The following is a 17066-nucleotide window of genomic DNA, read 5'->3' as shown; positions in this document are numbered from 1 at the left end:
GATCATGCTGCAGAGAAGCCTCCTGCCAGGCAGCACTCCTCCACCTGTGGCCTCCAGCCTCCTTACAGTGGAACACTCATCTGCTTCATGTGTGGACTTTGAAGTCCATGTTCTCAGCAGCAGCCATCCTGCTTCTCTGCAGAGCTTCACTTATTTAGTGCGGTTTGTCCCTGCACAGGATCCAACACTACAGTGTGCGTGGACCTTCCGTCTGCAGCTTTTTGGAACACAGAAAGGCCTCCTCCTCCAGAACAGCACAGACACATACGACGACCACCTAAGAAAGACTGCTACACATCTTGTCCGTCGCTCTGCTTTGCCCTTTGATCCAAAGAAATCCACTGGGTTTGTGGCAAAGGTGAAATGTACCAGAAGCAGCCTTACACCAGGCTTTTTGAGAGTCAGAGTCAACCACAGTGCCGCAAGAGCCATCGAAGCACCAACATCTTGCCAGCAGGAATTCTGTCAGATATACGATCTGTATATTCAGAAACCTTACAACACCACTATCCTGAACCAGAAAAGAGGGACATCTTTCTACCTCTTTGTCAGGCTGCTGCTACAGTGCAACGTTGCTATTTCTGTCAAGTCCTTGTGGCGAATCTATGCTGTTCGCGATACAACAACCGATCCCGACTGGTCCAAACCCCTCAACACCGACGCGATGCACGGAGTCGAAATGATAGTCTTAACCGTGCCCAGCTACACTTTAGATTTCGGCCTGTATCTCTTTTATTTCACTGTTGAGATAAACCCGATCAGGACAACGACTATCCTCAGGGGCTCAGATAAAGTCTACATCCTGATCGAGGGCACCGATCTCGTGGCGAATATTGCAGGGGGGGCGTTCCGCACAGTGGGGTTTTCTAACAGGTGGATTCTCAATGGCTCTGCATCCTACGATCCTGATTCTCAGGAAGGACTAAAGGGAATGACGTTTACTTGGTACTGCACTAAAGAGGTGGCGGACTATGAAACCATGACACTCAGCCCAGGAAAGAAATGCCACCCATACCAGAAGGATTTGAAATGGGTAACACCCTCAGGTCCAGTTCAAACAGTGCCTCGACAATTCCTCCCAGGGAAAGACACCTATTACTTCCGTCTAGTGGTTGAAAAGGGCGGAAGGAGTAGTTATGCTGATCAAACTGTGAGCGTGAAGCCTGGCTCTCCACTCCTCCTGGATGTGACATGCATTGAAAACTGTGGTAAAGCTCTAATTCCAACAGAGAGATTTGTCTTGTCTGGCAAATGCCTGAACTGTAGATCGTACAACAAGCCAGTCTATTACTGGTCTCTCTTTTCTCGAAACTTTAAAGAAATCAGCTTTGACTGGTCTTCCAGGACCACCACGGGGAGGCATGGGGCTTACCTGTCTATACATGCTCAGACTTTTACAAAGGCTGTACAGCGATCCTACCTCCTCCTGTTAAATGTAACTACCCTGGATGGCAGGGCCTCCATGTATAGACGTGCGTTTAAGATCAATTCTCCTCCAAAGGCTGGCAAGTGCACCATCAACCCACGCTGGGGTAGAGCCTTGCAGACAAAATTTGTGGTTGCATGCCGTGGATTTTCTGACAGACATACACCTCTGACATACAAAGTGGTAATAGCTTCTGATGTATCCAGAACTACCAAAATAACTTCTGTGGAGGAAAACACATTTGGCACAATTCTGTACTTTGGTTATCAACCTAAAACTCCTCCGTCTTTTCTCCCGGTTGGAGTGCCCTCTCAGAACTACCGTCTGACACTTTACGTTCAAGTCAGTGATTCCCTGGGGGCATTTACTCAGGTGAATCTATACACCCAGGTGGAGAACCCTGTTAGCAGTCAACCGCCGGCTGCTCCGTTTCAAGACCTGATGGCTTTGGTGAGCAGATTGAGCAAGAGGATGACGTCTTACCTCCAGACCGGCGATTATTTTAGTGCGGGTTATCTGAACTACCTGGCAGCCTCGCTCTTAAACTACATTAAAGCCACACCAGCTCTCCAGCTCCCGACGGCTCAGCTTCGAGAAGACTTGATTCGAACAGCCCTGAACATTTCAGCTGAGAGCACAATGGAAGCCAATCAAGTAGTCGCCTCTATTTGTCACGTCACAGAGGACGCTGATGAAGTGAACCGCAGGTCACAAGACCTCGCCATTAAGAAACTGGCAGAAGTAACGGGAGTGTTGAATGTATGGAGGCATGAGAGCCAGTGGTCTGAGCAAGCAGAAATTCAGAGCAGTGGAATACTAAGTTGCTTGTCCAATGTCCTGAGAGCTGCCCTCCTGAATCGCAGGAGCGTCAACGTAGATGGGGTTAAACAAGTCGTGTCCATCACGGAAAATTTGACGGAGATAGTTTTCCAGGGCAAAGTCCCTGGAGATATAGACACTCTCATGGGAACAAAAAAGTGGAATATCACCTTGAAAAAAGAGGAAGCCTGGAATATGACAAGTGCTTTCTCTGACAAAGACAACTGCAGGAATTGCTTTTATCCATTGCTGGAAAAGGGCAATTATTCAGGGTTGTCCCCCGACGCGGTGATTTCCACTGCCCTTTTTGAGTTTGATGAGAACCCCTTCCCTTGGTTACGTTACACATCAGAAATTGCAACAATGGTCCTGGGGTTTAAAATGGCAGAGAACAAGGATAACGGGCATCTGCTAGGGATCATGCCTGAAAAGCCAGAAATTATTGTTGTTAGGAAAGATAAGGAATCTTCAACTTTTCAGTTAGCAATAGGACCTGGTAAAACACAGGCTCACACAACCGGAGGATTCAGTTTGGAAATCAACAAAAATACCACAACCACATACTTCCAGATCCTGACCAATTTACAAGTTACTTTCAAGGTGCTAGTATTTACAGGCACTAATGTCACTCATGCTTACCCCATAGCCACATTTGATGCTTTTCATGACAAGGCAACAGTGGCAAGAGAAACTGAGACAGCTAGCACTGACTGTAACATTGAGACTCCCTATATTATCTGCCTCCCAGAGTCATTGCTGAGAGCCACAGCTCAAGGAAGCAGTGGAGAGGCTCATAACATCTCCATTGTCTTGCAGACACCCTATGTCGTGAGCTCTAAAACCCAGAGCCTGGTGAGCATTCACATCTTCAGTGATCAGTGCTTATTTCTGGATAATGTTTACAGTCAGTGGAGGCAAGACACCTGCATGCTTGGGCCCATGACCAACTGGCAGAGGGTGCACTGCGTCTGCAATCTGAAGCAGAGGCGCGCGAGTCGGACAGTCACATCCACATCTAGCATCAGGTTCCTGGCAGCCAAAGTAATAGTTGCCCCCAACATAGTAGATCTGGAGAAAGCTCTGATAGCAGACATACATAGTAACCTAGTGACCCTCTTAACGGTGCTGTTCATTTTTGCCGTCTACGTTCCTTTGGCCATCTGGGCCATGAGAAAAGACAGGGCTGACAGGGCAGACAAATGCAAGGTTATAGTCCTGCCAGACAACGACCCTTTTGACAAAGTCAGATATTTGGTCACTTTATACACAGGCAGTCGCTGTGGAGCTGGAACCACAGCAGATGTCTTTCTTCAGCTCTATGGCCAGAAAGGCAAGAGCGATGCCCATTGTTTAAGGCACCCATACTTCCCGTCTTTACGACAAGGAAGTATTGATTTCTTTCTGTTGACTGTTAAGAAAGACCTGGGAGACATTTGCATCCTCAGGATGTGGCACAACAACAAGGGCTCATCTCCAGGTTGGTTCTTAAGCAGAGCTGAAGTGGTGAATATGTCCACCAGGAAGATTTGGTTCTTCGTGTGCCGGAAATGGTTTTCTGTTGATAAGGGTGACCACTTACTAGAAAGGACATTTTCTGTCACAGATCCCAAGGCACCTCTGCACAGAACTGACTATTTTTTAATTAATCTTGTCAGAAGCCTGACAGAGGGCCATCTGTGGCTCTCAGTTTTCGCTCGTGCTCCCACTGGCACTTTCAGCAGACTCCAAAGGTTGTCTTGCTGCTTAGCAATACTATTATTAAACCTGTTTGTAAACATTATGTTCTTTAATGCTCACAAGAACGAAGAGTCTTCAGCACACATGAATCTTCTTAGGTCAATAATGGTAGGAATTGAGTGTGCTTTGATTACTCTACCTGTGGAAATCCTTATAATTGCCTTATTTAATTATTCCCAGAAGGACCCTCCTCCTCCTGGTGTGAATCAGACAGACCTAAAGCCAGGTTCACTCCCGCTGTCTGCAAATCTTCAGAACCAGAAGGAACAACCACCAAAAGTTTCAGAAACCTCAGCACAATTGAGGAATATGAATCCCTTGGGGAACTTTCCCAGTCTGAGCAACTCACAGAGCCCTCCAGATTCCAGAAAGACAAGAAGCAAGTTCACTCCCCCATTCTGGAATAACTGCACCATTCCTGAAAGAGACGCAAATGTAATTGTAACGGAGGAGCAGATGACAACCACAAATTCCCTTCCAATAGCTAAAGCTCCCCTAAAGAGAAGGCCACCAGCAGATTCCAACTTTAGTAGTAATTATGCAGAAGAAGGGGGCAACCTTCAGAAAGAAAGGAAACCACTAAGCTCTACTTCCACGCTTTTCCTCCAGAGAGCGCGCCCAGTTTGCCATCGGTGGCGCACCTGTCTCTCGTGGGCACTGGTTGTAGCCGTCAGTGGGCTGTCCTCCTTTTTCATTGTGTTGTATGGTTTATCTTATGGCTACCAGATTTCCCTAGAGTGGCTTTTAGCATCTGTAGTCTCCTTTATTGAGAATGTGTTCTTCCTTTCCTTTCTGAAAATCATTTTGTTATCGGCTGTAAGCTCAATCTGTCGAAAGCGCTGCGAAAACATTGCGTGGTTAAGTCAGGAAAAGTATTCCGAGCTTAAGGTGGCCGAAGAAATGCTGAGTGCTGATGAGATGAGAGCAGTGCACTTGAAACTGGCTGAAATCAGGCGCAGCAAGTACTATCAGCCTTTGGAAGCTGATGAGATGGCAAACATGCTGGAAAGGGCACGAATTAAAGCTAAAGCATTCCTTTTCATAAAAGATTTGATCAGTCACCTTCTCTTTCTAACACTGTTCTTTTATTTCATATATTCCAATGACAACATTGATAATTTCCACTACAATCGATTCATCCACAACCAATTCTCCCCAGGACTCTCCAGTGTGGATAAGCTGGAAGATATCTACAGGTGGGTGAAAGACTCGTTCTTGCCTTTGATCCACAGCGACTCTGAGCCAACCTTTCTTTCTGAGAGCTGGTCCAAAATCCTTGGTTTGCCTAGGATGAGGCAAGTGCGGGCTAAAGATACCAGGAAGAAATGTTTCCATCCTCACAGCTCTGTAAATCACTTGGTGATCAGCAAGAGCCACTGTCTTCACGTATACGGCACCGATATCCCAGAGACGGGGCACTACGCCGGCACTTGGACAAAGGCTGCCAACCAGTCTGTTTCCAAGGATGCCAGCAGTTATGATGGGTTCACTTACCAGCAAAACACGTCTCAGTGGATGTATTATTCGTATGGAGATCTGCACACATATGGACCAGCAGGGTACACGTTTTACTTTTTCCCCAATGAAAGAAGTCCTAATTCAACAATAAGGCTGAATGCTCTAGAAGAGAGCTACTGGCTTGATGACAAGACATGGGCTGTGATCACTGAATTAACTACATTTAACTCAGATGTAGACCTCTTCTGCACCATCTCAGTCATATTTGAAATGTCTGGGTTTGGGATCGTAAAACCAAGTTTGGCAGTACACTCTTTTGCACTCCCCATTCTCCGACACCAAACTAAAGCTCAAAGAGCTTTGTTTGCCATTGTCATTGCCTTTCTACTCATTTACATTGCAGAGGAGCTTTACACCGTGTACCAAGAGAAAAAAGATTACATTAAAAACATTTCCAACATAATCAACCTTGGCTTAAAATCAGCATTCCTCCTTTTTGTCCTGTTAAAGATCATCAAGTACAAGATGGGAGAGGATATAGTAAATTTTTACTTACTTCACCCACATGATTTCATTCATTTTCATGCAGTTTCTCACCTGGATCAGAGTCTAAGGATATCTATGGGCTTCTTAGGATTTCTGGCCATTTTGAAAACTCTAAAGTATTTTCAGTTGGTTTATGATGTGCGCCTGGTACAGAGATCCATCTTGGCAGCCCTTCCTGGAATCTCCTCAACGGCCCTCATGGTGCTGGTGTACTTCTTTGCTTTTATCATGTTTGGCTACCTTGTGTTCGGGCAACATGAACAGAAATACAACAGCATCATTCATTCAGCTCAGACCATATTCTCTTACTGTGTCTCAGCTTTCAGTGATACCCCATTTTCATCCAACAGGTTGGTGGGGGCTATTTTCCTAGCCTCTTTCACATTAGTGATGATCTGTGTCTTGATTCATCTCTTCCAAGCTGTCATTATGTCTGCCTATGAAGATATGAAACGACAGGAACACGGAGAACCATCTGATGAAGCACAGGTGGCCACCTTTCTATTGCAAAGGCTCAAAAATCTGCTTTCTCTTCTGAAATGTAAAAGATCCCAAACCAGCAAGCCTGGTCTTTTCCACAACATACTCCATGGGAAGCCTGAGAGAAGACACCAGCAAGATTCGGGGTTCAAGAACAAACAGAAAAGGAAATGGGGAAAATTTGATTATTTTGTCATCTGAGCAAAGCAAGATAGATCTGGTATTCAAGACCATCTTTACTCTGTAATAGTTGCATTTCAAATAAATGTTCATAAATATTTGACTTCTAAGATTGTTTTAACATTCAACTCCTTGCTAATGGTTGTAAGATGTTCTCCAGTTTATTTTGCATCAGTTGCAGTGGTATTCGGCTGTCAGAGTGCAGGGGATTGACTCTGACTGGTAGGTAAGCCCCCACCCAGCTGCTCACTCACTCCCAGGAGCAAAGGAAGAGAATCAAAGGGAAAAAATGAGAAAGGAAATAAACTTATGAGTTGAGATAACAACTACTTCAGAAGTGCAAACCCCCCAAACCTGCAAATGGATCCCCAGCCAGTCTCCAAGTGAAAGTTACTGTCAAAAAACTTCCCTTGCTCCAGTTTCCTTGCTAAGCATGACCCCTCATCTCATGGCATCATTAATTCCATGCCAGCCAATGCCCACACACACAGAGGAACTGATGATGCCTGTTTCACAAAGGCAATACATAAGGAGTTAGCTCAGAAGTCTGAGCAGAACTCTCACCTCTGGCTGAGCACTCACTAATGTAAGAGCAAAAATGGCCTGAGATCTGGAAACACCATTCTTAGTTCCTACTGGTGTCCGCCTGGACTTTAGTAAGGCCTTTGACACTGCCTCCCACAGCATACTGCTGGAGAAACTGGTGGCTCATGGCTTAGACTGGTGGACTCTTTGCTGGATTAAAAAACTGACTGGATGGCTGAGCCCAGAGAGTTGTGGTGAATGGAGTTAAATCTACTTGGCAGCCAGTCACAAGCAGTGTTCCCTGGAGCTCTGTTCACAGAATCTCAGAATGTGTCTGGTTGGAAGAGATCAGTCCAACCTTCACCCTGGCACCACAGGGTAAACACTAAACCACATCCCTAAGCTCCACACTCCGCTTGAACCCCACCCCCACCCCCAGGATGGTGACTCCGGCGCTGCCCTGGGCAGACCATTCCAATGCCTGAGAACCCTTTCAGTGAAGAAATATTTCCTAGCATCCAGCCTGAACCTCCCCTGGTGCAGCTTGGAACCATCTCCTCTGGTCCTGTCACTTGACACCAAGGAGAAGAGGCTGCCCCCTCCTCACTCCAACCTCCCCTCCGGAGCTGTAGAGAGCAATGAGGTCTCCCCTCAGCCTCCTCTTCTCCAGACTGAACACCCTCAGCTCTCTTGGATGCTGCTCACAGCCCAGGTGCTCCAGGCCCTTCTCCAGCCTCGCTGCCCTTTTCTGGACATATTCCAGCCCCTCAATATCCTTCTTGTAGTGAGGGGCCCAGGAGTGAAGGCAATGCTTGAGGTGTGGCCTCACCAGTGCTGAGCACAGGGAGATGGTCACCTCTCTGTCCCTGCTGGCCACAGTGTTTCCAGCATAAGCCAGGATGCCACTGGCCTTCTTGGCCACCTGGGCACACTGCTGACTTCTATGTAGTTGACTGTCAACCAATAAATACCCTCAGGCCCCCTTCCAAGTTGCAGCTTTCCAACCACATATCCCCACGTCTGCAGCTTACCATGGGGTTGTTGTGACCCAAGTGCAGGACCTGGCACTTGGCCTTGTTGAACTTTGTATAATTAACCGTGGCCCTTCAGTCTCACCTGTCCAGACAGGTGAGGGGACTGGACGTGGCACTTGGTGCCATGGTCTAGTCATGAGGTCTGTGGAGACAGGTTGGACTCGATGATCCTTGGGGTCTTTTCCAACCTTAGTTATACTGTGATACTGTGATCCTGCCGTAAAGCTTTTCTGCCCTCCAGCAGATTGATCTACCCACCCAGCTTGGTGTCACCTGCAGACTTACTGAGGGTGCACTCAATCCCCTCATCCAGATCATTAATAAGGAGGACAGCCCCCACTACTGAACCTTGGGCAACACTGCTTGTTGTACAAGCCTGTTGAGTGTCATTATCAGTTAAATGGAGGCTCCCGGCGCGGTACCAGCCCGGCGCGGTACCAGCCCGGCGCGGTACCAGCCCGGCGCGGTACCAGCCCGGCGCGGCCGCCGCTTTCCCGCCCAAACGCCTCCCGCTGGGCTCGCACCGCGGTGCCAGCCCGGCGCGGTACCAGCCTGGCGCGGTACCAGCCCGGCGCGGCCGCCGCTTTCCCGCCCAAACGCCTCCCGCTGGGCTCGCACCGCGGTGCCAGCCCGGCGCGGCCAACCACCGCCAGCTCGCAGCGCAGGCCCGGAGCCCGCCGCTCCCTCATCTCACCGGGGAGGCGCCGACGGAGGTGGCGGGCGGCAGCTCGGCATCCTGTGGCGCTGTCCCTTTAAGGAGGAGGGGCGCTGGGGCTTGAGGCTGCGGCGTCAGAGCAGGGAGCCGGGAGGAGGCCGCCGTCCGTCCGTCCGTCGGTCGCCTCGCGTGGGTGCCGGCCGCCGCCTTGGTGGGTGCCGCGCAGTTCCGGGTGCTCGGACTTGAGGGGCTCTGCTCCGCCGCCGTGGCAGGCCCCGGGGACAGGGGCTGGGGGCCAGCCCCTGTGTGCAGCCCCTGTGTGCAGCCGGGCCGCGGCGTACAGGCTGCGCGGGAAAGTCGAGCTGCCCGGGAAAGTCGAGCTGCCCGGCAACCGTGGCCGCTAAAGCCATGAAAAGAATTAATCCTTGGTTTCCCTTCAGCAGAATGCGTGTCTGGGACCTGAAAAAGGCGTTCCTTGTCTCCTTGCCAGCCGGGATCCCTCTGAAGATGGGTGGCCGTAGCCCTCCTTAGGACAGGGCCCGGGCTGGTCCTGCTGCTGCTGCAGAGGCAGGGTGCAGGGCTTCTCCTTCACAAGACAGCCTGCAGACGAAGCCTTTCTGGAGAGGTGGGAGAGCGGAGTTCAAACCCTTGCTTTGCTGGGAGTGGGAAAGGTTTGAAATACACTGTAACCTTACCAATATACTGCCGTGGAGGCACAACTAGAAGTCTTTTCCAGGTCTTTCCCAAGTGGGTTGATTCTAGAGTCGTGTCCTTAGAGGTGTTCAAAAAAGGCTTGGATGTGGCACTTGGAGCCATGGTTTAGTTGGCAGGAGGTGTTAGGTAATAGGTTGGACTTGAAGATCTCTGAGGTCTTTTCCAACCTGGCTGATTCTAGCCCAGTGCAATGATACCATATGCTGATTAGTTTCCTTTAGTTGGTATATCTTAGAAGTGGTACTGATGTAAACCTCTTTCTGTCAGCATAACTAATGGTAACATAAAAATAGTAGTTTTCTTTGGCTATACCAATTGCAATTGAAATGGTGTCTTACATGCAAGCAAAATTTAAGACCTTCATGCCTCTGGACTCCATGCAGATAATGTTTTCCTCTTTATTTCCCGTGGAAAGGGAGAAGTTTGCCAGGCAAAGTGACTGTTACAACCAGAGCATTGTTTTACATCTTGTCACACTTTATACCTTGCCTCAAAGAGAGTTAAGATGTGCAGCTGTGATCTCTACTAAATATAAGAAGGTTACACCACCAAGAACAGGGGAGGATCCCCTCTAAGTTTCCCTCTGCACAGACACAGCAATCTGGAGTGGCCTCAAGCTGCACCAGGGGAGGTTTAGGCTGGACATTAGGATAAATCTTTTCATTGGAAGAGGCTGCCCAAAGAGGTGGTGGAGTCCCCATCCCTGGAGGTGTTTTAGATGTGGCACTCAGCACTGGTTTAGTGGTGACCTTGGTAGAGTAGGGTTGGACCTGATGCTTTCAAGGGTCTTTTCCAACCTGCATGATTCTAACATTCTTTATTCTTGGGCATTCTGGAAGCTGATTCTGTTTACCCTACAGTCCCCACCCTTCTGGTACTTTTGCATTTGCTTTTCACCTTAAAGGTTTTGCACCATTTCATTGTGCAGTCCTCAAGCTCAAGCCTAACAACCTGAGAGCCTCACTCAGTGGCTTGCTGGTCCCAGGGGGAAGCAAGGCAGGGGCTGTCACAGCAAGGACATTGTAACACGCAACCCCACATACTGCGGGCTGAGTATTTCCTTACAGTACTAACCTTTCTCCAGGGAGATAAATCACTGAAGCTGTATTTATTTCTTCCAGGATTTTGTCAGGTTGCAGTGTTGTGTTTCCTGAAACACCCTGTTAGCCTCTCCTCCTGTATTTCCACCAAAACTTGGTGTTCCTGTTTTCAGGCTCTGTTGGAAATTGTTTGACTATGTTTAGATTGTGCTTGGCCAAGCTGATACTTTAAGTGGTACATGTGTGGCTCTCCATCACTTTTCCTAAAGGACAACTTTAAAGGAATCATCATCACTTACATGTTCATAGAGCCTTACCAACTTATTCTTCCCTGCTGTGGATATTAACAAAGCTACAATAAGGAAGTACAGTCTGGAAGGAAGATGAAACTCTGTGCAGGGTGGGGGGTAACCTGTGGCCACAGCAAGCTTGTTTATTGTGGCTGTACCAGTGGGGAGATTTAATTAAATGAGACTTCAGGTCTGATTTCCTCATTTTGGCAAGGAGTAACCATAATCCAGAAACTGATGTTTGCTTCCACTGTCTGGATCTGCTATGATACCTCCTCCCTGGTAAGACCCTAGAACTGCTGAGAGAGGAGCAACAAGCTTCCATTGCCTGTCTTGGATTTCTAGGCCATTTTACATATAGAATGGCATCATGGATGATGATGTGATAAGTTTGTGCTCTGTTTAGAAAAGCCTGTTGGAAGAGGAGGAGAGGGTGGGGGAAAAATAGCAAGGAAGGAGATTGAGCAGAAAAACAGATATGAACATAGATTAATTCTGAGGGAGAAGGAAAGGCAGAACTAATAGCACTAGTTCTCCCTTCTCTGTCAGGCTTGTTCATTCTGTTACACAGCAAGGAGATGCAGCATTTGCTATGCCTCTGCAGCCAGGCATAGAATCCTAGAATGGCTTAGGTTGGAAGGGACCTCAGAGATCATGTACTCCAACCTCCCTGCCATGGGCAGGAACACCTCTTAACCAGACTCAGCTGTTCAAGGCCTCATCCAGCCTAGCTTTCAACATCCCCAGGCAGGAGGCAGCCACAACCTCCCTGGGCAGCCTGTTCCAGAGTCTCACCACCTTCATGCTGAAGAACTTCTTCCTCAGCTCCAGTCTAACCCTGCTGTGCCTCAGCTTCAAACCATTCCCCCTTGTCCCATCTCTGGACACCCTTAGGAAAAGTCCCTCTGCAGCCTTCCTGTAGAATGCCTTCAGCTATGGAGAGGTGTGGAGATGGCCTCTACCAAGCATCCATGAGCAGCTAGCTTGTGTTTTGTTCCACGCCTCTTGCTGTGTGATGCGCTTGGCTGGGCAGTGAGTCACTCCGATCAGCTGAGGTGCTGAGGGGAGAATTCCCTGCAGCCCGGCGCTGCACGGGTGCCGTGTGTCCGCTAGAGGGCAGTGCTATATACCAGGTCCTGCCTTGCAGCGGCGTTCCCGTGTGAAGCTGTTAAATCCTTGCCTCGTTTGGGATTCATCCTTAACCAAATGTTGCCTAATTTACAGCTGGCTACCAGCCATAGTCGAGTAAGGAGTGCTTGGGCTAGATTTTGGTGAAGTGTTCGTTTCTCAGCTTTGTTAAATCGGCTATCCTATTAATAGATGCCTTTTTGAGATTCACCTTGCATTCATAAAAGCCCAAGGAAGGGCTTTGCTTTGGTTCTTTGCATTCCTTCTGTCTGTCTTCTGACATTCCTCTATTCCTTCTGTCTTTCCTACAACGGTTCACAAAACATACTCACTTTTACAGCTGTGACCATCTGGGCCATTTACCCTGCTGCCACAGGCAATTCCTTAACAAACTGTGGTCTGCCACGTGCCTGCAGTGATCTCAGTTCCCTCAGAGCCAAGTGAGCCTAGCAATACTAATACAGTCCTCTCCTTGCTCCAGCCTGAAGGAAGAGGTTGCTGCAAACAGTCAGGGTTTAATTCAATCAAGTGATCTTTGGGAGGAGAGATAAGGGTAAAAGTTCCAAGTGACCATGCTTGGGGAAATTGCATTCCTGACCTAGGAACACAGCTCAAAAGAAGAGCAGGGAGGCAGCCAGCAGCTGGCCTATATGTACCTTCAGGGCAATAGCATGAAGGAACTGGAGGGAAAGAGTTGTTCACTTGGGGGTTAACCAGCAAGTATGAAGGTTGTGCTGTTCTCTTACCTGAATTATGCAACAGATCATTTTTTTTTCTGAAGGGGGTGAGTGCATTCCTGGTGCTGAAGTGTGTTTAAATGTATATCACAGCAAATACTGCAAAGTAACTTGGCCCCTGCCAGGCTATGAACTCAGTGGCTCCTCCCCTTCTATTAGAGAGCACCCTTTCCCATGGAGAATCAGCCTCTCATTATTTTCATAGGTCATTGTCATCAGGGTGCAGGGAAATCTTGACAGTTAAAAGAAATAAGGGTTCAACTGGAGAAGAGAAAGGTGTGTTGGTGTTGATTTTATCCAACAGCCTTTCAGATCAAAGTCTAAGTGTGTTTGTGGGCACTTGGTTTCCTCTACAGTTTCTCTAGTTTCTCAGTGACTCAGGAATACCTGAGTCTCCTCTGGAGTATTAAGAGGGGCTTAACCAATGCATTGTAAAGACTTGTGCTAACGAGGTTTGAAGCAAAGAAAATCAGATTACTTATCTATGCTACTGCTTGGTCACTGACCCTGGCAATTTAGTGGTGATTTATTATTTCTGGCATAGCTTCCAGGCCTGTTAGCAGAATGCTCTGAGAGGAACTGCCCTGAGGTTTTTAGGAGTCCCTAGGGAACTGCCCTGAATGCCATGGTGGGGGTTGGAAGGCACCTCTGAAGATCAGCTAGCCGTTTCCCCACATCCATAGCATTTGTGAGTCGCAGGTCACATAGAGCAGCACTCTCCTAGCAGCATCTAACACACACCTTTCCTTTCCTGCAATTATTTCCTTAGTATGGCATTTGAATCTCTGTGCCTTGCCTTTTGCCATGACACAAGGGCCAACTTCACACACGTCCTGCAGCATTCTGGGCTTGACTTGGCAGGTTTCTGCTGAGCCTGCTGGTTCAGTGTTGGCTTCATAATGCAGCACGTGTGGGTAGCTGTGTTCTTGACACAAGAGCAATGCACGTGCTTAGAGCAAGTATGTGTTTGAAGTACCTTGCAGCTTCCAGCCAAAATGGCAAAGGCTCAGGCAGAATTCAGTTCTGGACAAGCTGTTCTAAAAGACTTCTTCATTACACAGCAGCCAGCCAGCTATCTGACGTGCTGCTGGGACATGGGGCTGCTTCAGAACTCGTCAAGGAAAAGAGAAGGCAGCAGTGGTAGCACTGGTGCTGACTGGAGTCACTTGAGGTCACAGATTTGTCTGTCATTATTAAGAAGGGATTTGGTGCCCTAGACTTGTTAAGAGATCCTTCATCCTGGTGTTGGTATGCTAAAGAGAAACAAGTTCTCCCTCCCTCATGCTGCTTGCAGTGGAGGCAGACACCTTGTCAGAGTTGTCACATCAAGATTCTTGCTGAGATGGTGTGCAGGGCCAAACCAGTGAGCTTACCAGGAGGGGAGTGGAACACTGGAACAGGTTGCCCAGGGAGGTAGTTGAGGCCCAATCCCTGGAGATATTCAAGGTGAGGGTGGACAGGGCTCTGGGCAACTTGGTCTAATTGGGGATGCCCCTGCTGACTGCAGAGGGACTGGATGACCTTTGGAGTTCCCTTCCAACCCAGCCCATTCTGTGATTCTGCTTTGCAGTAAAGCAAAGTCTGCCTCAGCTGTGGTTTTATCTCAGCACTGCTGCTGTTGCATTTCCTACCTACCATAAAGACAGACTATTTTTAATTGCATAGAAGGTTTTTGGAAGCATTGGGTGGTTTGTGAGGCCTTGTCTGCTTGGTGGTTTAGACTAAAGGTGTGAAGCACAAGCATAAACTGAAAAGCTTATTACATTGCCCTTATTTTTTTTCCTAAGGAAAATGACTTTGTTCTGCAGCAAACTTTACTTCTGGATGGGAAGATTCACTCTGAAGTCCCTACTTTTGTTAACTTTGCCCCTTAACTTTCCCAAGTGCTGCTGTGTAGACAAGCTCTGGAAAAAAAACCCCAGTGTCCCCAGTGAAATAAAACTTGGTACAGCTGATAGCAGTGGCTTGTAAGCTGGGAGTAAAATGGAAAGCATCCTAAATTCATCTGTGCCTTGGTGGCAGGATCATATGCTTTTCAACTGCCACAGCCAGCACTGTTTGTACATAGATATCATTCCTTCCCAGTGGTAGTCACTGAGCAGAATCTGTTCTACATGCCAATGGTCTATAAGAGAGCAGGTGTTTCTATACCTAACACATGTCAGCTCTGAAGCCAGGGCTGTTCTTTTTGACTTTGAATCAGGACACATTCATTCCAAAGTCTGTGATCCTGCCATATAAATACTCCTTTTTCTTTGTTGTGGGTGTTGCTGTTATTAGCATTTGGCATTATGGTAAAGAAATGACCACCGTGGTAGGCATCTTTAGTTGAGTCAAATGACTTTTCCATGCTCTACCTCAGGGGTTAGTTATTTCCCATTTTTTAAGAAAATATTGGTTACAAAATGTTCTGGGCAGTCTGGTTCAGGCAGGTGGGTGTCTTGGTATTGCTGCTGACTACCTACAGAAAAGGTAAAATCAGGTTTGTTTGGAGGGGCTTAGCTGGTAACCTTAAGATACAGGTTCCAAAAAGCAGATTTAGGTGAGTTTGTGTACAGTCTGCAGAACCCCAGGTTAATATACAGGGAGAAACAGGCAACATATGCCTTCTGTCTAACTGGGAAATCTGAAAGTAATTTAGTTAATTAGATTCTCGAGCATCCCTGGGAGGTAAGGAAAAATCCCTGATATGTAAGGATTGCCTCCCTCCTGAAAAAATGTGGTTGCCTCAAGTATTCTCAAATGGGATATGTTTACCAAACCAGCATCCAGGCCTCTGTGTCCTCCATCTGAAGAACTTCCTGTGCTACTGAAACACCAGGAATGGCACTGAGAGGGCTGGTGGAGAAGGAATGATGGGTTAAGGGAGATGATCCCCAAAGTTCAAGGTCAGGATTTAACAGATCAGGGCTTTCTCAACTGGGTGGCTGTGAGGAAGCCTCTGTAACCTCTGAGGATCTTGGGGCTCCCCAGTCTTTTGGAGCATTAGGTGACAAGTCGTCACAACTCTGTTTCACCTTGCCCCTAATTCACCTCTGCAGCATATGTCTCTGAGGATCAAGTTTCACCACATAGGCTGAGCAGAAATAGCAGCTAACTGTCAGTAAAGAGGAAAATACAGGTCCCTCATCTCAGCCCTCCCTTTCTCCTGGCTCTGCAGTTCTGCCTCTAGCTTCTCTAACCTTGTACTACCGTTAGCAGTTGTGGATTCCTCTGCAAGACAGAAACATGAGGGGAAAAAAGCCATGGAAGAAAAAAGGAGGTTTTTTTCATTGTTACTCAGTTAGTAACTGGTGTGATGCAGGAAGAGTGAAAGCAGAGAGCATGGTGTTTAATGCTGGATACCTGCTGCTCACTCTCTAGCACTGAACAGAATAGAATTAACCAGGTTGGAAAAGATCTTTGAGATCATCAAGTCCAACCTCTCACCCAACACCATCTAATCAACTCAACCATGGCACCAAGTGCCTCATCCAGGCTCTTCCTAAACACCTCCAGGGATGGTGACTCCACCACCTCCCTGGGCAGCACATTCCAATGGGCAATCTTTCTTTCTGAGAACTTCTTCCTAACATCCAGCCTAAACCTCCCCTGGCACAGCTTGAGACTGTGTCCTCTTGTTCTGGTGCTGGTTGCCTGGGAGAAGAGACCAAGCCCCACCTGGCTACAACCTCCCTTCAGGTAGTTGTAGACAGCAAGAAGGTCTCCCCTGAGCCTCCTCTTCTCCAGGCTAAGCAACCCCAGCTCCCTCAGCCTCTCCTCACAGGGCTGTGCTCCAGACCCCTCCCCAGCTTTGTTGCCCTTCTCTGGACACCTTCCAGCAACTCAACATCTTTCTTAACCTGAGGGGCCCAGAACTGGACACAGTCCTCAAGGTGTGGCCTAACCAGTGCTGAGCACAGTTTTGCAGCAGTCACTTTACCATTGGATTGTAATTTGCATCACCAGACACTCCACATCAGTGCAGTCTTCTACAGACATGTTCCCAGTATTGGTGGCCAGGCACAAGAGTGTTGCTCAGGGCTCAGTGTTGGGACCACTTCTGTTTAACATCTTTATTGATGACCTTGATGAAGACACAGTGTGTCAGCAGAAAGCTCACAGATGACACTGAGGTAGGTGTCAGTGTTGATCTGCACCAGGGCAGGGAGGCTCTACAGGGGGATTTGGATAGATTGGATCCATGGCAAATGTTAACAGGAGGAGCTTCAACAAGGCCAAGTGCCAAAGGCAGCCTGGCTGGGATTAGCAATGCTGTGTCCAGCAGGAGCAGGGAGGGGATTGTCCCCTGTATTCA

General features: G+C 48.1%; 1 protein-coding gene across 1 annotated transcript; it reads left to right on the top strand.

Annotated features, from left to right (window-relative positions):
• Positions 1 to 4: 4 nt before the first annotated feature.
• Positions 5 to 6667, top strand: PKDREJ (polycystin family receptor for egg jelly). Its single transcript, XM_009907172.2, has 2 exons — positions 5 to 4183; positions 4355 to 6667. Exons 1-2 carry the CDS (start codon positions 5 to 7, stop codon positions 6665 to 6667), a joined length of 6492 nt encoding a protein of 2163 aa, XP_009905474.2.
• The last annotated feature ends 10399 nt before the right edge of the window (positions 6668 to 17066 follow it).

Source organism: Dryobates pubescens, chromosome 27 (assembly GCF_014839835.1).
Source record: "Dryobates pubescens isolate bDryPub1 chromosome 27, bDryPub1.pri, whole genome shotgun sequence".
Lineage (NCBI taxonomy): Eukaryota > Metazoa > Chordata > Aves > Piciformes > Picidae > Dryobates > Dryobates pubescens.
This window is presented reverse-complemented; position numbering and strand designations above follow the sequence as displayed.

Coding starts and splice junctions, on each gene's coding strand:
- PKDREJ (XM_009907172.2), top strand. CDS start 5: ATGCTGCAGAGAAGCCTCCTGCCAGGCAGCACTCCTCCACCTGTGGCC. Junction 4,184..4,354: donor AGGACCCTCCTCCTCCTGGT/GTGAATCAGACA, acceptor GATTCCAGAAAG/ACAAGAAGCAAGTTCACTCC.